The sequence below is a fragment of the Grampus griseus genome, assembly GCF_964374135.1.
Source record: "Grampus griseus genome assembly, chromosome: 1".
NCBI classification, from domain to species: Eukaryota; Metazoa; Chordata; class Mammalia; order Artiodactyla; family Delphinidae; genus Grampus; species Grampus griseus.
In genome coordinates this window covers 79,581,743-79,605,451 of record NC_139017.1, presented here as the reverse complement: position 1 = coordinate 79,605,451, position 23,709 = coordinate 79,581,743, and the positions used below count along the sequence as shown (strand labels likewise).

At 39.8% G+C, this 23,709-nt stretch overlaps 1 protein-coding gene across 1 annotated transcript in view; it reads right to left on the bottom strand.

The window, feature by feature from the left end:
* The window catches only part of SPAG17 (sperm associated antigen 17), a gene marked incomplete at its 5' end in the record, with an annotated part of 228,920 nt that overhangs the window by 9,291 nt on the left and 195,920 nt on the right, over positions 1-23,709 (bottom strand). The window contains 6 exons of the mRNA XM_082671490.1: positions 61-223; positions 2,894-3,028; positions 5,627-5,687; positions 7,666-7,850; positions 15,248-15,384; positions 23,192-23,323. Coding sequence (XP_082527616.1) covers positions 68-223; positions 2,894-3,028; positions 5,627-5,687; positions 7,666-7,850; positions 15,248-15,384; positions 23,192-23,323 — 806 coding nt within the window. The 3' untranslated portion in view covers positions 61-67. The remainder of the gene's footprint in view (positions 1-60; positions 224-2,893; positions 3,029-5,626; positions 5,688-7,665; positions 7,851-15,247; positions 15,385-23,191; positions 23,324-23,709) is intronic.

The following is a 23,709-nucleotide window of genomic DNA, read 5'->3' as shown; positions in this document are numbered from 1 at the left end:
GCAAGGTCTAAGGCTTCAAGTTTGAATGGATGACAATCAAATTACAAATTTGTTACTTACCTGACACCTAATGAGAAACTTTACGGGACATGAAGACTCCAAGTGCAGGGGAAGCAGCTGTAGAAATCTTCTGGACCATAGGATTTTCTTTTCCCTGGGGAAAATCTTTTGGTCTCTTATCATAATTGCTGCTTGTTAAAACTGGTAAAATACCCATTAAGGACTATTACTTTCATGAACAAATGATTTGTACATGCAAACTCAGATAACATTGTAGAATCTCTAGCACATTTAGCTCAATTTTAGGTATTTTCTGTCTAATGCAAATTCTGCACGCCAGGTTTAGGGGATGAAGGATGGCTATTGATCTCCTGTAATTTCTTCTGTTCACCTAGAGTATGTTTTCTGCTAAGGGTGACTGGCCTTTCTGTAGGTGCCATCAGTCACCATAACCAGGTCCCAGACCACATCAGCATCCACATTTCATGGTTTTTTGGTGGGGAGGGGCAGGGGGACAGGCCTTGGGAAATGGACTATGAACTATCATTGTTGTCACTGGAAGTAGAGTAAGGATTTAATAAAACTCTTTTCCCCATCTCTCTGTGCCTGACAGATGGTCTCTATAAGCAAGGAAATAGAAACTTTATTAACATAAATGCAAAATTATTTAATTGCTGTGATCAGCCACAGGGATTCAGTTAGTCTGGATCAGCATCTAATAACTTGTGTGAAGAGGATGTAAGAGGACTTGATTTAGTTCCCAGAGTGGGGGAAAATTGTTCCCAGTGAGGTCTTTCGTGACCACCCTGCTGTAAACTGCAATCCTTCACACTCCCTATACTTCCTTTCCTACTTTACATTTTCTCCCTTGTACTCATCACCATTGTCCATGTTTCACTTATTTTGTCTGTTGTCTGTCCTCCCACTGGAATGTAAGCTTACATAAAGGCAGAAATGTGTGTCTCTTGTTCATTGCTGTGTCCCCAATGCCTAGCACATTAGAAAAACTTATGATCTTTGAAAGAATGAACAAATGAATCCAACTCCATTTCTATTGAAATCAAGGTCATCTGACACAAGTTCCCCTAAATTTCTTTCACCTCAGAATGTCTGGATCCTTAGCCATCTTTGTTCTCTCCCTTGCCAAGACTAACACTTCAGCTCTGTTCTTGATTATTCTCTTGCCTTCTTTTGGATACTGCTGGTTCAGTCCTCTCATTCATATTTCTAATGTTTCTCTTCTGATCCACTCTTTCCAGCCCACAAACACACTAAACTGAAAATCTCTCCTTTTCCCTGTTGCCTCCCTGAGGTACTCTCTCAGGTACCATATACTCTTGCTGTTTCCTTTAATACTAAATTGAAAATGTATCCATACTCAATATTTCTGCTTTCTTAACACCCAGGCATTCTTCACGTTCTGCAGTTTGGGTTTTGTCCCAACCAAATCTAGTGGTCCTATTTAAATCCGCAGTCTCCTTGATATCTCTATAGCATGTGTCAACTGTGTCCATAGTTCCCTTGAAATTCTTTGAGATATTTCATATTTTGCTAATTGCTTGTTCTGTCTCCACTGGTGCCTCTTTTTTCTCCTGCTCCCTAAACAGACTCCACATTTCTTCTCCTTCCGCATACCTTCTATCATCACCTCTGTAGCTGACACTTAAAATTATTATATCTCCAGCCCTGACTGTTCAATTGAGATCCACTCCTGAGTCTCCATGTTTCATTACCTGAGCCCCAAACCTTGCAGGTGAACTCTTATGTCCTCTTACTTCCTTTTCTCAGTGGGTCACACCTTAGATTTTACAGTGCCCCCTGCCAAATGTCTTTCATCCACGTCCCTCTTTCCCAACTATAGTTGCCACACTATAGTTCTTGTCCTTACACGTGGCCTGTTGATGTAGCCTTCCAATGGTTCTTTGCATATCCAGTAACTCTTCTCCTTCAGCATATCCTGTACAATAACACTGGATTCATTTTTATAAAGATATGCTGATTATATCACCCATTGGATCAGAATTTCAATGATTCACTGTTGCTTATATAATAAAGTCAAGCCAAGGATTCAAAATCTCCCATAACTTGATTCCAACCAACTTTCCCACTATATTACTAATACTCTAATCTCTCAACAAATTGAACTCCCTGCTTCCCCTTCTGAACACCTGGAGATTTCCTATTGCTACACTTTTGTTCATTCTTCCTAGTTTAAGTCTCCTTTCATCAAAAGTTTTTGCATTCTATAAGACCCAGCTCAAATATCAAATGGATATAACTGTAATGCAAAGTAGCATATGATTCATGCTGTTGGAGTACAATATAGGAATCAAGTGTGAAAACTTTATTTCTGCTACCAGACTATGTAAGTCTTTTAGGATAGAGTCCAATTTTCATTTTTATATTTGATAAAATATTTCATACAGTACCTTGCATATAATAGGTTCTCGATATCTGTATATTCTATCTGCAAGAGACACCAGTATGAAGGAATGTATTGTAATTCAGTGTATGTCCATTCAACTTCTACAATAAGGTATCTCCTATCCCCCAACAAGATTACAAGTTGTGTTCTTTTAATGACAAAGACGTGCTTTTTTAAAAAATTCTGATTGTCTGATACCCCATAGATGGCCAATAATATTGAGATTTATCCAACTTACAGTCACATGTACTATGTTAGGCACTTTGCTAGATGCTTTCAAAGATGAAAGAAGATACAAGTCTTTGTCCTAAGAAATTTAACTCTGATTTTAAAAATAGAATAAATGAAGCTACAGAGTGCAGATGTGAGGGGATTAGAAAATAGCATTTTGAATTCTCCTTGCTCAAATGTAATTTTTGCACTATATATGACTACTCAAATTGAACTTTAAAGGATATTTGCTTCCACAGGTAAGAACAGGACATCATGCTCAGTCATAATCTCTATATTGTGAAAGATGTGTGCTGATCCCTTGGCACCATCCTCTCCAAAAGCCATGGCAAATAACTCCACTTTCAGTTCTGCCTGCAAACCAGCAGCCACCTATAAGACACAATGTAGCTTTAGAATCAGACATGTATGAGTTCAAATCTTGATTTTTAACATGACTTTGGGCAAGTTACTCAAACTCTCTAATCTTGTTTCCTCATCTATAAATTTGGCACAAATGAATGATTGCTGTTCTAGCATTTAGAAGAATTACTTCATGGATTAGTTAGGTTGAATTCCATTGAGTAAGCAGGACCCAGGAAAAATTGCTGAAGGAGAACATCAAGTGCTATTTAGGAAAAAGCATAAGGAAACTAAATGCCAGGATGCTGGAGGGCAGTCTTTCATGATGTCTGTAACTGTGCTATTTCTTGAATATCAGTAGCAAGTTTCTATTTATTGTCATCCTTGTAGATAAAGATAAATTTAAGCTAAGAAAAATATGTTTCATCTTAAATTTAATCTAAGAGACTGGGTGAATCCCACAATTCCCCTGCCCTGCCCCTTGGTTTAGAGTATTCCTAATGTAGGACCTGCAATGTGGCAAAGCCAGTAGAGGGAGACAGAATTAGTTTAAATACCAAACTGCTTAGATCCGAAAGCTACATGGACGAGGTCTGTACCAACAAAAAAGAAACCTGATACATAAAGAAGAAGAAACACAGCAAGGAATAGGCTTCTTGCCTTGCTCCTTGAAAAGAACACTAGCCAGGAAAGAAAGAGCTGTTTATGTTTCTAAGCTGCCTCTCTAGGAGGTGGGTTAAAAAGCAGACTTGAGAACAGTTATCTGGAAAAAATAAATCAGAAGAAACTACCACATGGAAAGCAGTTAGGTACGAATGGAATTTTTTTCTTCAATAGAGTTTTATAAATAATAGAATTGAAAAATGTTTCAGTTTTTTCAGCAGTGTGCTTGTGAGCATCTATCTGCACACTGGAGAGTATCCAACAGCTCTGTTTTGAGACCCAAGCCCTTAGCCCTCCAAGCCCAACAACCAGAGCAGGGCCGGGGAATGATGACATTCTGCACAAGGGCAGCTGGAGAACTGTTATCACACAGGTTTACCCAGGCTTGGAGTACATTCATTCACTGTTGGCAACGAACCAAGATGAACAGTGGTGAGATTTAGATATGGAGAAGTCTAGAGGTTACATTCTTTGCCAGAGCCAAAACCTACTATCAAAAAGAAAAAAAAAATAATAACAAACAGTATAGAGTGAGCTTCAAAGAATACAAGCTGGGTTTTTAGTACGTATAAAGGTTCGTCCAGCAGTCGTTTGTTTGGCTTTTGGCTAATCCCTACTTTAAATGAAAAAGATTTGCTAACTTCCCAGAACAGTGGGAGAAAAGCTTGCTTTAACTGTGTTTTTGCTTTATGTTGTGAAGATTCTGAAACTTTGACACAGTACAATGATGCATTGTCTTGGAGAGGTGCTCATGAATTAGTGGATCTAATCCCAAAATGTATTTCTGTTTGGAAATTGCAGCCTGCGTACTACAATTTTATATAGATCATAAGATACTGGAGCTGGAAGAGGGCTAAGAAGTGATAAGTCTAAGCTCCTTCTTTTATAGACGAGGAAAGCAAGGTGCAGAGGATTAATTAACCAAAAACATCACTGAGCTGCTTGGTACCATAGCCAGGACAAGAAGCCAACTTTCTTTGCACTATAGCCAACCGATGCTTCTGTGTCAACGTATAACAACTGTGGCTTCCCCACATCATCTGTCACTCAATCACATATCTCTCGAGTGCCCACCATGTGTCCTGCTCTGTAAGCTCCTTATGTGTCTCACTCATCTTTAACATCCCCTGTACCCTGGCACTATCACTGGCATATGGGAGGAACTCAGAGCTTGTTGACTGAAATGAAAGGCGTGTTAAAGCAGCAAGATGATATACTGACCAAGAAATAAAAGTTAAGATTGAAAGTGTGATTTTTGTTATCTTTTGAGACAACCTTTTGTTTATAACATACTACACTTCTGAAATTCTAATGTGAAGTAAGTGGCAGTATACACATTTTATACTAAACACCTTATTTGGGGGAATGTATCAAATAAAATCAGAACAGATTGACATATTAAAATTTGTATTTTCAGAGATTTTTGGAGAAATGAGACAGATGGTGACTTTAAATATACTACTATTTCTTAATATGTTATTAACTAATATTCTCTGACAAATACCAAGAGAACAAACCAGATTTACATAAAATGTAAACAATGAAATATTTGTTTTTCAAGTGATTTTTCACTTTGCAGAAGGATTTGTCACAGGATATCTTTAGGTAATCAGTTTACCAAGTGCATGTTAAATCGTATTTAATGTTTTAAAAGGTATTTTCAGACAACAGTATAGAACTGCAGTATTGGGACAAGTGAAGTGAACTTCAGAAATGGTTCCATAGCTGGAAGTTTAACTCTATTTACACACAGATCTGCTCATGGTTGTTACATGAAGTAAGTGACATCAAGCCAGATGTTGAACCAATACCAGGAATCTTTTGTTTATGATACTAGAAAAAGTAGACTTAAACATGGTTTAAACTGAAACAGGTAGAACGACTTAAAAATCACTTGACTGGAAACATATACATATCTGTACGCACACACGTGGACACACACAACAGATAGCACATAGGACTTACAGGCCCAGGTTTGTAAGTCACTTTCAGTCCTGTGCTGGGTGGGGGCTGCTTCACCCTAAACCTACCAGGAAAAAAGATGGGAATAAATTGATGCCATAATGAAAAACATGAGCACGAATGAACTGGGAAGTAATAAAACCAGAAAGGTGTTAATATTCCCTACACAGGAGCAAGGGGTCCAGACTAGTAGAAAAACAACCCAATATCCAGTTGGAAAAAGAATCTGGGGCCTGTTTCACAACTGCCTTTCCAACAGTTTTCATCGGTGTCAAACTGACTCCAACCTGAGTTTCAACCCTTTGTTTTCGGATGCTGACGAGCAGCTCGGGTCTGGGCAGAAGGTGGCGAAGGTTTGGCTGGCGCGTGCACTGCAGTGTAGCTGCCAGCGTGAACACACATACTGACTGCCAGGCCATTAAGCTGAAGAATAAAGGCTCCTTTGGAAAGCAGCAGAGCATGGAAGCCAGTCTTTCTCTGCCATGGTATGGGGTTTGCAAGTTTGGGGAGAAGAGAAACAGAAAAGGCTCAGAAAATGTTGGTGAACTTGAAAAGCCTGGTGCTCACACGTGGTGCCTATTGAGCTCTTCCTCTTACTGTGGTTTGTGGGTTCTGCCCGAAGGTTAAAGACCTGGAGTAAATTAAAATGCCAAGGGAAGCCTACCTCCATCTACTCCACTCCCTCTACCAGCCACTTTGCTGTCTGCCCTGTGGTGGCTGAGTTGAACAAGCTGAGGACTGAAATCTATAAAACTAAAATTCTGTACTGGACACACAGGGTCTGCATGGGTGGTTTTAATTCGTTTGAGGTTGACTCTCCATTTCTCCCTACCCACTTTGTGGCAACAACCTAAATAAACAATGATGTCTGATCTGGCGGCTTGGGTCCCTCATCAGGTTGTTTGTGAGGAAGTAAATGTGATTCCTGAAGTTGAGAATTCACCTCAATTAAAATGGGACGGTGATCTTTTCAATCAGATGCTCCTGTAGCTTTGCTCCATCTGACTTCCAATCCTGAATTTAGAATCACAAACATTCTCAAACTTGCTACTGACCCTGAGAATAACTCTGCACTTGAAATAAACATGTATCCCATTTTTATGGGGCAAAAAACTCGACATAATCCTGAAGCTTAATTCAAAATAGTATAGAGGAGATTTTGTGATTGGGAGTTGTCTTGGCATAGATACATGGTATATTGACCCAGTGGGAAGGACTGATCTCCCACAAGAAGCAGTGACCACAGCTGTGTTGATAAAGCAAGGTGCTCCAATGAGCTGGTACTCAGGAGATCTGAGATCTACCCTTGCTGCAGCCTACAAGACCTTAAAACAAGTTACTCAGTTTGTTCCTTTATGTAATAGTCTCTAAGGTTCTACACACTCTAAAATTCTATTGGTTTTGATCTGAAAATGAAGGGCTAAGGTGACTTTCTTGTCACTTAATGCCAGATACAGTATATTTTCTATTCGGAGTACAGGCTGTGAGTTAAGGTACTTGTTTATAATTCCAAGTCACATCATCAGAGTCAAAATGACCCTGATGATTAAGGGTTAATTTTTTTTCCTTTTTGCCTCAATTATGCAGAATTAATGTAATTAAAATCATGTTTAGATCACAAAGTGCCAACCAATGTTAGCTGGTATTATAGTTGGTGGTAGATTTGAGAAATAGACTTTCAAGTTTTGTGCATTAGTTATTGTTTTGTGTATTAGTTATTGTAACACTTGTACAACTTCCCTTTCATTTTTTGCTAGTACAGATCAGGTCTTGAGGTGCTTCTAACCAAAGTATGGATAAAAATTAATGGAAAGGCAAAGAAATACCTACTCTATAGTTGAGGCTTGGGAAGTACTAATTTGTTGAATAATGAATGAATGGATGAATTAGTGAGTAAATGATTGAATGAATGATGTTAAGATTCAAGAGTTCGGGTGTAATTACAATTCAGTTCAATAAACATTCACTGATGTAGGCAACCAAAGAAAAGTCACAGAGTAGGGGAAGGTGATCTGAGCATACACTTGGAGCCTTGGCCTCACCTGCAGAAGTCCACTCCAACATTCTTGAGCTTTACAGTGGTTGCATAGGTGTGTCCTTCTTCGAGCACTCCAAACGACACTGAGGGCGGGAGAAGATGGAATCCAAAGGGGGATGAATTTACATTATTAATGGCAGCAGATGCAATAGAGGATGTTTTCACTCTTCCTGCAACAGAATCTTGCACCTTGCATTGAGAAAAAAAGCAATAAAGCATAATAAAATGGTTCTATTTTGCATTCTCAAGATAATAAAAAGACTCTGACCCCACACATCCCAACTAGACCATGCAGCAAAGCATGCAAGAAGCTTACCCTGCCCTCCAGCCAGCCTACAGCCATTGCACAAGGCAAGGCCTTGCAGCCAACCAAGTCAAAGCCAGCTTTGCCCCCAGCATGCCCACAGTAGTAGGGCCTACCACAACAGAAAGGCACCTGCAGCCCACATAAGGGCATCCCTTGACTACACAGCTCTGGTGACCAGAGGGGAGCATGCTGCTGGGCCCATGGGACATCTTCTACACAAGGCTACTTCTCCAAGATTGGGCAATGTAACCAACATTAGAAATAAACACAGAGAATTGGGAAAAATGAGGAGACAGAAGAATATGTTCCAAACAAAGGAACAACACATAACCTCAGAAAAAGAACTAAACAAAGTAGAGGTAAGCAATCGGGCCAGTAAAGAGTCAAGATAATTATCATAAAGATGCTCACTAAACTCAGGAGAAAAATGAATGAATATGGTGAAAGTTTCAACAAAAAGTTAGAAAAATGAAAAACCAAACAGAGCTGAAGAATACAATAACTGAAATAAAAACTGCACTAGAAGGAATCAACAGCAGATTAGGTGATACAGAGGAATTGATCAGCAATGGATCAGAGGAATGGATGAGACAGTAGTAAAAAATCACCTAAGCTGAACAGAAAAAAGAAAAAACAATTAAAAAAAATGAAGACAGTTTAAGAGACCTCTGGGACAATATCAAGCATACTAACATTTGCAAATAGGGGACCCAGATGGAGAGAGAAAGGGGCAGAGAACTTACTTGAAGAAATAACAGCTGAAAACTTCCCTAACCTGGGAAAGAAAACAGATATTCAGGTCCAGGAATCACAGAGAGTCCCAAACAGGATTAACTCAAAAAGGTCCACACCATGACACATTAAATGAAATTAAAATGGCAATTAAAATGGAAAAATTAAAGATAAAGAGAGAATCTTAAAGAAGCAAGAGAATAGCAACTAGTTATGTACAAGGGAATACCATAAGACCATCAGCTGACTTTTCAGCAGAAATTGTGCAGACTAGAAGGGAGTGGCACGATATATTCAAAGTGATGAAAGGGAAAAACATACAACCAAGAATATTCTACCTGTTAAGGTTACCATTCATGTTTGAAAGAGAGATAAACAGTTTTACAGACAAGCAAAAGCTAAGAGTTCAACGCCACTAAACTGGCTTTACAAGAAATGCTAAAGGGACTTCTCTAAGCAGAAAAGAAAAGGCCACAACTAGACATACAAAAATTATGCAAGGAAAAATTTCACTAGTAAAGGCAAACATACAGTAAAGGTAGTAGATCAACCACTTATAAAGCCAGCAGGACAGAAGGTCAACAGACAAATGCATAAGATTATATATATCCACAATGAGTAGTTAAGGGATATTCAAAACAAAAAGATGTAAAATATGACATCAAAAACATTAAATGTGTGTGGGGGGAAGATGAAGAGTTGTTAGAATTTATTCAAACTTAGGACATTATCAACTTAAAATAATCATATATATGATTATATGTTGTTATATATGAACCTCACGATAGCCACAAACCAAAAACCTGTAATGGATACACACACAAAAAAGAGAAAGGAATCCAAACATAACACTAAAGATAGTAATCAAATCACAAGGGAAGAGTCTAAAAGAAGAAGGAACAAAAAAGAACTACAAAAACAACATGAAAACAATTAACAAAAGGTCTATAAGTACAAACCTATCAATAATTACTTTAGTGTAAATGGTCTAAATGCTCCAATCAAAAGACAGAGAGTGGCTTAATGGATAAAAATCAAGACCCATATATATGATGCTTACAAGAGACTCACTTCATATCTAAAGACACACACAGACTGAAAGTGAAGGGATGGGAAAAGGCATTCCATGTAACTGAAAACAAAAAGAAAGCCCAGGTAGCAATACTTATATCAGAAAAAGTAGATATTAAAACAAAGACTGTAACAAGAGACACAGAAGGACATTATATAATAATGAAGGGATCAATCCAACAAGAAGATATAACAATTGTAAATACATATGAACACAACATAGGAGCACCTAAATATATAAACAAATATTAACAGACATAAAGGGAGAAATTCACAGTTACATAATAATATATAGTAATAGTAGGCAACTTTAATACCACTTACATCAACGGACAGATCATCCAGACAGAAAATCGATAAGGAAATACTGGCCTATATGACAAGTTATAGTGGATGGACTTAATAGATACATACAGAACATTTTATCCCTGAACAGTAGAATACACATTCTTTTCAAGTGTACATGGAACATTCTCCAGGATAGATCATATAATAGGCCACAAAACAAGTCTTAATGAACTGGAGAAGACTGAAATCATATCAAGCATCTTTTCCAACCACAACACTATGAGATTAGAAATCAACTACCAGGAAAAAACTGCAGAAAACACAAACATGTAGAGGCTAAACAACATGTTACTAAACAACCAATGGATCACTGCAGAAATCAAACAGGAAAAAATACCTAAAGACAGATAACAACCACACAATGATCCAAACCTATGGGACACAGCAAAAGCCATTCTAAGAGGGAAGTTTATAGCGATACAAGCTTAACTCAGGAAATAAGAAAAATCTCAAATAAACAACCTAACCTTACACCTAAAGGAACTAGAAAGAGAAGAATAAACAAAACCCAAAGTTAGGAGAAGGAAAGAAATAATAAAGATGAGAATGGAAATAAGTGAAATATAGACCAAAAAACCAATACAAAGACCAATGAAACTAAGAGCTAGTTCTTTGAAAAGATAAACAAAACAAGCCTTTAGCCAGACTCATCAAGAAAAGAGAGAGAGCGCCCAAATAAATAAAATCAGAAATGAAAGAGAAGTTACAATCAACACCACAGAAATATAAAGGACCATGAGAGATTACTACAAACAATGATATGCCAATAAAATGTACAACCTAGAAGAAATGGATAAATTTCTAAAAACATAATCTCCTAAAACTGAATTAAGAAGAAATAAAAAATATGAACAGATTGATTACCAGTAATGAAACTTAATCAGTAATTTAAAAAATTCCAACAAAAGTCCAGGACCAGATGGCTTCACAGGTGAATTCTATCACACATTTAAAGAAGAGGTAGCACCTACCATTCTCAAACTATTTTAAAAAATTGAAGAGGAAGGAATGCTTCTGAACTCATTCTATGAGGCTGTCATAAATCTGATGCCAAAACAAGACAAAGATACCATAAAAAGAAAATTATATATCAATATCATTGATAAACATAGATACAAACATCTTCAATAAAGTATTGGGAAACTATATTCAGAAATACATTAAAACACTCAAACATCATGATCAAGTGGTATATCAAATTTTATGATCATCTCAAAAGATGCAAAAAAGCTTTTGGCAAAATTCAACATCTACATTTATGATAAAAAATCTTAACAGAGTGAGTATAGAGGGAGCATGCCTCAACATAATAAAGGCCATATATAACAAGCCCACAGTTAACATCATACTCAATGATAAAAAGCTGAAAGCATTTCCTCTAAGATCAGGAACAAGAAAAGGATGCCCACTCTTGCCACTTTGATTCAACATAGTACTGGAAGTTTTAGCCACAGCAATCAGACAAGAAAACAAAATAAAAGGACTCCAAATTGAAATGGAAGCAGTTAAACTGTCACTATTTGCAGACGACATGATACTATATATAAAGAATCCTAAAGATGTTACCAAAAAACTATTAGAACTTGGTAATGATCCATATCTTAATAAGAATTTGAGTTACATGAGTATATGCATTTATCAAAACTCAGCAAATACATGCTTAAAATTTGTGCATTTTATTGTATGTATGTATATTATAGATCAAAGGAAAAATATAAACAAATATTGAACTCTACTTAGTGATATGTATGTTAGAATATTTAGGGATAAATGTAGTAATCTCTGCAATTTACTTTGAAGTGCACCCAAAACAAGATGGATTAATGGATAGATATAAGGATAGATATGTGATAATGCAAGTATAATAAAATGTTACTGGTAGAATCTAGAAAAAAATCACACACTATTAGGACTGATAACTTAATTCAGTGAAGTTGAATGTTATAAAATTAATACACAGATATCTGCATCTGTTGCATTTTTATACACTAATAATGAACTATCAGAAAGAGAAATCAAGTAAACAATCCCATTTACAATTGCATCAAAAAGAATAAAATACCTAGGAATAAATGTAAACAAAGAGGTAAAAGACTTGTACTCTGAAAACTATAAGACACTGATGAAAGAAATTGAAGATGACACAAATAAATGGAAAGATATACTGTATTCATGGATTGAAAGAATATTGTTAAAATGACCATACTATCCAAGGCAATCTACAGATTTGATGCAATCCCAATCAAAATACCAAAGGCAATTTTCACAGAACCAGATCAAATATAACTAGATGATTTAATTCTAAAATTTGTATGGAAACACAAAAGCAATTTTGAGAAAGAACAGAGCTGGAGGTATCATGCTCTCTAATTTCAAACTACACTACAGAGCTATGGTAATCAAAACAGTATGGTACTGGCATAAAAAGAGACACATAGATCAATGGAACAGAATAGAGAGCTCAGAAATAAACTCATGCTTTTATGGTTAGTCAATCTATGACAAAGGAGGCAAGAATTACAATGGGGAAAAGATAGCCTTTTCAATAAATGGTGTTGGGAAAACAGGACAGCTCCATGCAAAATAATCAAACTGGACTACTTTCTCACACCATATACAAAAATACTCAAAATGGATTCAATACTTAAATGTAAGACCTGAAACCATAAAACTAGAATAAAACATAAGCAGTATGCTCTTTGCCATCAATCTTAGTAACTTTTCTGGATCTGTTTCCTTACACAAGGGAAACAAAAGCAAAAATAAACAAATGAGACTACATCAAGCTAAAAAACTTGTTGCACCATGAAGGAAACTATCAACAAAATGAAAAGGCAGACTACTGAATGGGAAAAGATATTTGCAAACAATATATCTGATAAGGGGTTAATAACCAAAATATACAAAAAACTCAAACAGCTTAACATCAAAAAACCAAACAACCCAATTAAAAAATGGTCAGAGGACCTGAGTAAGATTTTTATCAAAGACATAAAGATGGCCAACAGACAACATGAACAGATGCTTAGCATAAAAACATACAAAAAAACTCAAACAACGCAACATCAAAAAGCCAAACGACCCAATTAAAAACTGGCCAGAGGACCTCAATAGATTTTTTTCAAAGAAGACATACAGATGGCCAACAGACACATGAAAAGATGCTCAGCAGTAACTAATCAGCAGGTAAATGCCAATCAAAACCACAGTGAGGGGCTTCCCTGGTGGCACAGTGGTTGAGAGTCCGCCTGCCGATGCAGGGGACACGGGTTCGTGCCCCGGTCCGGGAGGATCCCACATGCCGCGGAGCGGCTGGCCCAGTGGGCAATGGTCGCTGAGCCTGTGCGTCTGGAGCCTGTGCTCCGCAACGGGGGAGGCCACAACAGTGAGAGGCCTGCGTACCGCAAAAAAAAAAAAAAAAAAAAAAAAAAAAAAAAGAATATAAGGATATAAGGAGCAAAATCTGGAGAGTTCCCAAAGAGAAATGGTGAGAATCACTAGAAGCCTTAAAAAATTCATTTAGGGGGCTTCCCTGGTGGCGCAGTGGTTGAGAGTCTGCCTGCCGATGCAGGGGTCACGGATTCGTGCCCTCGTCTGGGATGATCCCACATGCCACGGAGCGGCTGGGCCCATGAGCCATGGCCGCTGAGCCTGCGCGTCCGGAGCCTGTGCTCCGCAACGGGAGAGGCCACAACAATGAGAGGCCCGCGTACCGCAAAAAAAAAAAAAAAAAGAAAGAAAAAAGAAAAGACTCCGTCACCAGAAAAAAATAACTGCTTGGTTGGGAGAGGAAATGAACATTTAAGGTCTATGTAATCCTTACCACAGCACTGTAAGGAAGTATTTTAGGCTTTGTTTTAAGGATAAAGAAGCTCAAGTTCAGAGAACTGAAAGACAGATAACTTGCTCAAGTGTTACGTGCCGAAGTTTCAAACTCAAGTTTGTCTGATTCTAAAGTTTGTACTCTTTCTTCTGTGCCAGTGATGATCAAACTTTAGCTCCCACCAGAATCACCTGGAGGACTGGTTAAGACACCAACTGCTGACTCCACTCCCAGAGTTTCTCCATTAGTAAGTCTGGGATGGGGTGGAGTAGAGAGTAGGTAGGTGGGGAGGGGAAGTGTCTACAAAGATAAAGAAAACCTGCTCTGGAGAGGAGCACAGTCTTCTGAGGACTCCTTAAGACACAAATTGCTGACTCCAACCCTAGAGTTTCTCCATCGGTACATCTGGGATGGGGCCCATGAATCTGCATTTATAAAAAGGTCTCAGGTGTTGCCAATGCTGCCAGTCAGGTAATCATGCTTTGAGAGCTATTGCCCTATGCTGTTATTTCCTGACCTCACCTGGGAGTCTGTTAAAACTGCAGAATTTCGGGCCCCACACCAGAGCCAATAAGTCGGAATCTATATTTTAACAAAGTCCCCAAATAACTCACATGCACATTAAAGTTTGAGAAGCACTTCTATCATATGTCACTTATATACATTGCAATACCTTCTCTGATGGTAATGAACACAGTGTGCCATGAAATTTCTAAAGGATAACTACCAAAGCTTGATTGGTGGGCTCAAGGAAGCCTTTACAACAGTACTGAGATGGAATCTTAATCTTAGAGGCTCTGAGGGAGGAGCTTGGTGCTTTTAAAGAACTAAGAGAAGTCCACAATGGGTGAAGTGTAGTGAGTTTGAGACAAGGTGAGGGTAGAGAAGCAAATGGAGCCATGCCTTGGAGTCATGCTAGGTCATCTGGATTTTATCCTAAGAGTCATGAGAAGGGTGCCCAATGACCCCCTCAGCCAACAGTGTGCTGGTAAACTGGCTCTCAGAAAAGAGCCTTTATCAGTAGCATTTGCCGATTTCTATGGCATAAGAGCTCCCAGCGTGGCTGACTGCAAGCTAATGACGATTTAACAGCTGGCTCATAAAGTCTCTCTCATGAGTGTATATAAGCTGGCTCCAGCAAAGCACGGCCCTGGTTTATCTCTGTGTGACCTGAAGGGATCCATGTTGAGATGGTTCTTATATTAAATAGTAGTACACAGTGGCTGGAAATCAATGGCCTCAATCAACCAGGAATATATAAAATGCTCACTGGCTCTGGGAAATTTCTTCCCCTGTCTGTTTTACCTTTTTGAGAGGTTGAGACTTGGGCTTGGAACTCAGCAAATAGTGAGGTAGCCTCACTTTCTCTTTTCTTGCTTGTCCTGCCACATCCTGCAGCAGTGACTGGGTTGGAATTTTCAGAGGCACACACGATTCTGGTTCTGTTAGAGAGAACACTGAAATGACACCACGTGGACGTTGCTTCCAAAGACATTCAAGATCATACCAGAGCATAGAAGAACACAGAACCGACTTGGGAAAATTTTCTTCTTCCCTTCTTAAAGAGCTTATTTACAGGAATAAAGGCTTTTATTCATTCTAGTGTTCTATCTTTGCATTTTACAAAGAGATTTTACCTAAAATTAGTCTTCACAACAATCCTATGAGATGGGCAGGGCAGATGCTATTAGCATCACCTTCTTTTCAATAAATGAGAAAAATCAGATGCTAAGAAATCGAGTGACTTGCCTGTAAATCAACAAGGCACAGTTCGAGAAAATGTTGACTCTCAAAGATTTCTTAAAACTAATGAGGAAAAAAATCTTAAGAATTTCTTTGTTTCAACTAGTAAATTTATAGTTCGAAAAACTCTTGTAGTAATCATAGATAAATTAAGCCAGGGAATCAAATCCCCAGATCACTAAATTTGGTGAAGGAGGGAGCAAAAGTAGATAATCTACACAGCTGGCAATTTTATGTATTTTTCCAAATATCCAGGGGGTTTAATAAGAATTGTGTTTTAGATCAGCATATTTAAACATCCTTTCTTGAGTTTAAGTCATCAAGAGAGGAAAGGGAAGGGAACCAATATCTGAGTGTCCACTGTCTGCAGGCAAGCACCACATGCGTGTTTTTACATACAGCATCTCACTTAGTTCTCATAAAGTCCTCTGAGCTGAAGGTAATGGTAATTGTAATCTTTGTATGCTGAGCATTCTCCCCATTGCCCACCTCCACACCCACTCCCAGCACACATACTTCTAGTGCCACAACACCCCTGGCCCCAGGCATCAGGATGGTGCACGACCCATGCAAAGCCAACACAGGCCCTTCACCTGGATATTTCCTGAAGCTGACCGGGATGATCCCATCTTGTCCATTGGGTTATGGGTCTGGAAGAATCAGAACCTTGGACCTCTCTGATCATGTCCCTGACACATGGACATAGCCTGTCCTTTGTAGGAGAGGATAAAACCAAACAGGGCAGCAGTCCCAAATTTTTTGGCACCAGGGACTGGTTTTGTGAAAGACAATTTTTCCATGGACGGTGGTGGGGGGGGGTTGGGGAGATGGTCAGGCGGTAATGCGAGCGCTGGGGAGCGGCAGATGAAGCTTCACTCGCTTGCCCGCCGCTCACCTCCTGCTGTGCGGCCCGGTTCCTAACAGAGGGTTGGGGACCCCTGAAACAGGGACAAGTAAGGATGTGACAACACAGAGGCAGGGAGATGCCCAGAGAGACAGACAATCAGACGCAAACACTCCCCTGAAAAGCTTGAGTGCCTGCATCCTGTCATCCCTGGGCTAGCACCATAGCCACTTTTCTGTGGTTTGCTTTTGAGCATCAATAAACACCACCCCACCCACTGGCTTTTTTGTTGTTGTTCAATGGGTTTGAGTTTCAGTTCTCAAATTGAAGAGTCCTGACTAATATAACAGTAGTATCTCTTTTCTACAGATGAGGAAACTGAAGTTAAAAAAACTTGTCCTGGAAACTAAAAAGTGGCAAGGTGGGATGTATACCCAGGTGTGTCAGATTCCACAAGGATCACACTCCTGGTAGTGTAAGATAATAGAAAATGTATATTCATCTCTGCCCCTGGTTCCCGGCAAGGGCACGGCACTCCTAAATCCCTTGTGATTTCCTAAGTGATAAGAGTGTTAGGAGTATCTTTAAATATTTGGTCTTTGACCCTGATTCCTGACACAGAGCTCCTAAATCCCTTGGAAATTCCTGGGTGATAGGTGTGTCTTTTGACCTGATTGAAGTGACTCTTGGTGGGCTCCTGGATAGCTTCAGGATGGGGGCTGGTCATCAGGAAAACCAAGCCATGATTAGAAGCTTGGAACTTTCAGCCCCACCCCCCCATCTTCTGGGAAGGAGAGGGGACATGGAGATGGAGTTAATCATGCCTACATGATGAAGTCTCCACAAAAGTCCCTACAGCACAGAGTTCGGAGAGCTTCCGAGTTGGTAAGCACATCCACAGGTCGGGAGGGTGGTGCACCACACCACCACAGGGACAGAAGCTACCATGCTAAACCCTTCCAGACCTTGCCCTGTGTGCCTCTTCCTCTGGCTACTCATCTCTGCCATTTATCATGTCGCCTATTATATAATAATATATGAGTTCTGTGAACTGTTCTAGTAAATTATGGAACCATAAAAGGAGGTCATCGGAACCACAATTTATAGCTGATTGGTCAGAAGCACAAGTGACAACCTGTACCTGTGGCTGGCATCTGAAGTGGGTGGTGGGTAGCCTTGTGAGACTGAGCCCTTAACCTGTAGCATCTGTGCTAACTCTGGTTAGTGTCAGAATTGAATTGTAGGACACTCAGCTGGTGTTGCAGAATTGCTTGGTGTGTATGAGTAGTGAGTTTTTCCTAGACAACTACCCAGTGTGTCCCAAATTCACCTGTGCTTCATAATCCCCTGGGCTGACTCTGGTAAAATAGAGATTCCCTAGCCACATACCAGATAAGCTGTATTTCAGACCAGAACAGAATCAGAATCTCTGGGGATGGAGCTCAGTGATCAGTGTTCTAATGTATTTATTCTCTTTGGTCACTGCTGCCTACATAGGCAACCATTCTAATGGCTTGATGTGTCTTTTTGCTTGTATTCTTAGCATATGCATATTACTGTCTTATATGAATGCATTTTACCAGTCTAATGGGTATCAAATAATCTCTCATACTATTATTATTAATAGTAAATACTGATACGGAGTTTCTCATGTGCCAGGCACTGCTGTAAGCATTTTACATATACTAACTAATTTAATCCTCACAACCCTATAATGTATATACCATTATACCCCCTTTACAGAAGAGGAAACAGGAATATATAGAGGGGTTAAAGAGCATGCCCACTGTAACATAGTTATTATATGAGGAGTCAGGTAGAGCCTTACATAAGTTATAATATAAGTCATATTATATATATGTCATTATATAATTATATAAGTCATAAGCTATTATATAAGGAGTCAGGTATAGCCTTAGCTCTGCTGTATACCATACTGCCTCCCATAATAGATGGATTATTATCCACTGAAGCCTACCCAGGGCTTCCCTAGGGATGGGGGGAGGAGGAGGGAGTACTTGAGGGGCTTGGAACAGCAGCTGGTCACGAGCTGATACAGAAGTATTTTAATACTTAACAACTGGGGGACTTCCCTGGTGGTCCAGTGATAAAGAATCCACCTTACAATGCAGGCGAAGCGGGTTCAATACCTGGTCAAGGAACTAAGATCCCACATGCCATGGGGCAACGAAGCCCGCCCGCCTCAACTACTGAGCTCGCGAGCCTCAACTAGAGAGCCCACGCGCTCAGGAACCTGCGTGCCGCAGCTACAGAGCCCACGCGCCCTGGAGCCTCCACACCACAACCAGAGAGAGAAAAGCTGCATGCCACAACTAGAGAGAAACCCGGGCACCACAACGAAGAGCTCATGTGCTACAAGGAAAGATCGTGCGTGCTGCAACTAAGACCCAATGCAGCTAAAAGTAAATTAAATAAATAAATAATCTTTAAACAACTGGGATAGTCCAACTAGTGGAATCATCTGAAATTACGGCTGAATCCGACACAACTGAAGAGCAAGTAATGGTTCCCTGTTTCTATGCTGAGGTCGACCGTGGTATTTATGCACAATAATGTTTTGGTTTTGGTTTTTTGCCTCCTCTCAGAGCATAGCTTTATGTACTTCATCTCTGAGCACGGCTTCCCTGTAGATGGAGCGTATTTCTCTGCCCTGTTGACTCTGAGCTCAGCCTTAGGACTTGCTCTGACCCATAAATGTACGTGGAAGCGGCTGCGCCAGTTCTGAGCAGAGGCTGAGAGCGGCAGCCCGCAATCCACCTCTCTTGATGGTCCTGATCCACTTCTCCTGAGCTCCGACCCTGTGTCCTGAGGACAGCCAGCCACAGAGGGTGGGGCTCCTTCATCACGGGAGCAGAATACACCTGAGCTCTGCCTGCGGCCGCGGGTGTGCTAAAAAAAAAGCTTAACAACTGCCTCCCTGGAGAAAAACTGACCTGGTTGGTACACTTTGCAAGTGTGTGGCATTTGCTGATTTCTCACGGTGGCTGACTCATGCTCTCAATGTGGTGTTGTTGAATGTGGGGCTGGGAAGAGACAGATCTCAGGGGCCTGGTGCCGACTCCAGCACGTGCTGCCTGTAGGCTGCACAGTCAGCTCACAGCCCCCAAAACTGGTTGCTTAGCCACTATAGGATTTATGCAGTGTTATCATAGCGAATGCTGACAAGTTCAGTTTTATTTCACCAAATCCAAATCTCCTCTGATTCTCTTTTATTTCCCAAACATTTCTTGTACTAGTACCAAATAAGAATACTCTGATCTACTTACAATGGCTTCCAGTTCATTTCTACTCAGGCTTTTGAACACATTCTTTTTTTTTTTTTTTTTGTATAAAATATTCTTTCTCTTCCCTACATCTGGAGGGTAGTGTAGTAAACTATAGAGAATTCAGAGTCAAAAACTCATTTTCTGGCCCTGGCGCAGTCCCAAATTTGCTGTATGATTTTAGATGCTGCTTGACTTTCTCTAGGTTTCAGTTTCCTCAAGCGAAATGAGGGTTATCTCAGGTGATCCAATCTTAAACTTTAAAATCTACGCAATTGTATTTATTCTTTAAGACCACCTCTCCCATAAAGTTTTCCTCACTGCTTGTGTTAATCTCTTCCTACTCTGAACTTCTTTAAACTTTATTGTTTATATCAAAATTTAATTTACCACTTATAGTGGAATCACATTATTGTCTCTTATTAGCTCAAGTATTTCAACGTGTAGGGGTGCTGTAGGTGTCCCTCTCGTTTCAAAACAATTTTTTTGCTCCTTCAAACACTCCCATTCCTTTGACTCTCATGCTATCGTACTGTTTTATCTACGACATCTCCAAGTAGTTGTCAGTTACTGACCTTCTCAATCATTCCCTTGATTCATTGCAGATCTTGACACCTTGGATGGTCTTCCACTTCATGGCTTTTGGTGGCATCCCTTGGATGACCCATCCAACACCCTGTCTGCTCTGATTTTTCCATCGCCCTGTCTCTTCATCTTTTCCTCTTCTCCATCTCAGAAACTCCCACGGTCATATATTTGCCCTTGGCAACACCAGTAATTTTACCACTTTCCAAATCTCTGTTTCAAGCTACCCTCTCTAGATCACTACTTCCTATTCTTCTAGCTTATTACTCTATCATATCTGTCAAGCAATTATTTGACCTTCTTGAGACCTCTAATCAGTGGACACTGTCACTTTAAACAATCAGTCACCCTTTCTTGTTTTGCTTTCCTGTTTCTCTGGAATGGATTTTATATTCTTATCATTATATCCACTCCTTTGCCATCACACTCACTCATCTCCCCAATACCATGTATCTGTATTCTTTCTCCTTTCTCCTGTCACTGTGGATGAGGTGACCTACTCACAACCGAGGTCAAATCTGCCACTCAGGGTCTGCCCCAAATGTCATGTTCTCTCACCTTCTTTAACACTTTGCTATCCTGCAATCAGGCTCCCTTCTCCTGCATCATAAGTTCTCTCTTCCTACAGAATTATCATCATTTGCAAATCAACATGCTCTAGTATGTCTAATTTTTTAAAAACCTCTCACTTGGTCACACATCTCCCTCCAGCTGCCGTCCCACTACTTTATTCTTTTCCACAAGACTCTTGGTTACATCTATGTATTCCCGCTGCTGCTGCTGCTGATTCCGCTTTAGCCATTCTACACATAAGCAGTTTCAGTTGGCTTTGGTCTCCCCTGTGCCCTGGAACTGCTCTTGTCTAGATCACCAGTGATCACTATTGCCCAATTCCATGGTTATTCTTTATCTTACTCGACTTTTGAGGAGCACTTAATATACTCGAAACACTCAGTCATTTTCACACTCCTATTTTTCATCTACCTTGCTGGCTTTTTCTTCTTAGCTGCCTTAACTGGCTCCTCCTCTGCCTGATTTTTACATTCTAGAGTTTGCCTTAGGTTGGTTCTCAAAGCATGGCCCTGTATCAGCACCATCAGCACCATCTGGAAACCTGTTACAGCTACCAATTCTCAGCCTCACAACTGGTCACATTAGTTAACTTAGGAATCACCCTTGATGCCTCTTAGTTCTCACCCTCATGTCCAATCGACCAGCAAGCCCTGTTGTCTCTACCTCCAGGATATATTTCCAATTAATTTGCTTCTCACCATCTCCACCTCGAGCTCCTTAGTCCAGGTCTCTGTCCATACTCACACGTATCTTCTGTTGCTTCCTCCCTGCTTCCACCTTCCCCACTTCTCCTTTCCCTCGCCATGAGCTATTGGCCACACATCTACCTGAGGGATCTTTTTCAAATATAAATTAGTCAGGTAACGACCCCGCTGCTCAAAACCTTCCAGTGGTGTTTGACTACAACTCCACTTAGAATAAAACTCAAAGTTCCCTATGCAGCATCACTGGATCTCACTGCTGTCCCTCTCTCTGACCTCACCTTCTACTTGTTCTGATGCCCATTTTCTTCCAGTTCCATGCCTTATTTTCTGTTTCTTCTCTCCTCAGGGCCTTCATATTTGCTGTTCCCACTACCTGGAATATTCCTTCCCCCCAGTCTTTGAATGGCTGCCTCCTTCTTGTTCTTCTTGTCTCAGTTCAAATGTCCCTTCACAGAGGGGCCTTCAAACCCCTTAGTGGAGTGCTGTCTCTCTCCCCGAGACACTCTCCATACATTATATTGTTACATTATGTGACACCATTTATTATAATCTGAATTTGATGTGTTTACTTATTTATTGTCTAGGTTTGCCCATAGCATGTTCAGCTGCATATGTCTTTGGCTTCTTAATTGCTGTATTTCCATGCCTAGAACAATGCCTGGCAGTGAGTAAATCACACCCTAAATGAATAAACCTTATAAGAGAGATAAGATTAAATCAGGAAGGCAAAAGGCCTGTACAAGGTAAATCCCTAATTCACCCGTAAATGTGGCAAGATGCTCCCTCTATAAGAGGTAACTAAGATTCCCAGATTCCCAGCAGATTCCCAGCTCACTTTCAATATGGAACACGCCCACAGGAATCAAGGGGTGCAAATGTATCTACACAATTTAAATTACTGTTTTTCTTTCTTTCTTTCTTTTTTTACCACCCATATTTGGTTGAATTAACTGCTGTGAAATCAGTGTAATGTGACTCCACGGGAACTAGATATTATTCTGTAGTATTCCACACTTCAGTTTCTGCTACCCCAATAAGTCGATGTGCTGTGCAAGACAGAGACTACATCTTACGTTTCTCTTCTAGCACCTGCAGAACAAGGAAGTAATAGGTAAATCTAAGTCCAACTACCAAATCACTGGCTGCTCAAACAAAGCTACCAGGTTCCTGAGTTTCAGTAAACCACACAAGCTCTTAGAACCATGAGGGATAAAATAGAATAATAAATGAATCAAAATAAAATAAAATGAAGAAATAAAATAACAAATCTTAAAAAAAATTTTGTCATCTCTTTCCTTCAATGTGGGACTTGTAGTCATTCTCAAAATATTTTTTGAGATACTTTGCTGTGCTAAGAAGCCTTACAAAGTCCCATAGGTTCAGGATCCATCACCCTCTAGAATTTTTTCTGTAACCGCCAACCATGCCCTCAGTCCCCAGGGCCATCTCCCATACTCCAAAAAGAAATGATGTTCAGTGTTGAGAAACAATGAGATAAAGCAAATGACTGCCATACCTTTGATAGATGCTGTTAAATTTTCAGTTTGTTTCTGGCTAGCAGACTCCTTGGTATTCACAAAGTTCTCCGATTTTGGAAGACTAAGCGTATCTGAGGATTCCTGTTCTGCAACTTTATTTTTCTGGGAATCTTAAAAAGAAAACCAGAACAAATATTTTAAAATGATATTCTGGACAATGATACAATGACTACTAATGTTTGTATTACAATGAACGAGGGGCCTTTCCCCCCACCGTCTTTAGAAAGACTAAATGGAAGAAAGCCATTAAGAGGCTGGAATTATCATTATATGACAAATGTTTGCCATTAACAAACAAGACAGTATCTGTAAAACTCAAACTCCCAAGGAGCTAGCTGGTTCTTTCCGGGCCTTATGACCACATAGTAGTTGTTACCTTGTTGGCTTATGAAACAGGGACCAGGTAATTTGGCCTACTTTTACTTGGCAAGAGTAACTAAAAGGTGATATTTTTTAAAAAGTTTCCACTCTTAAATAGCTCTTTATTAAAATGCAC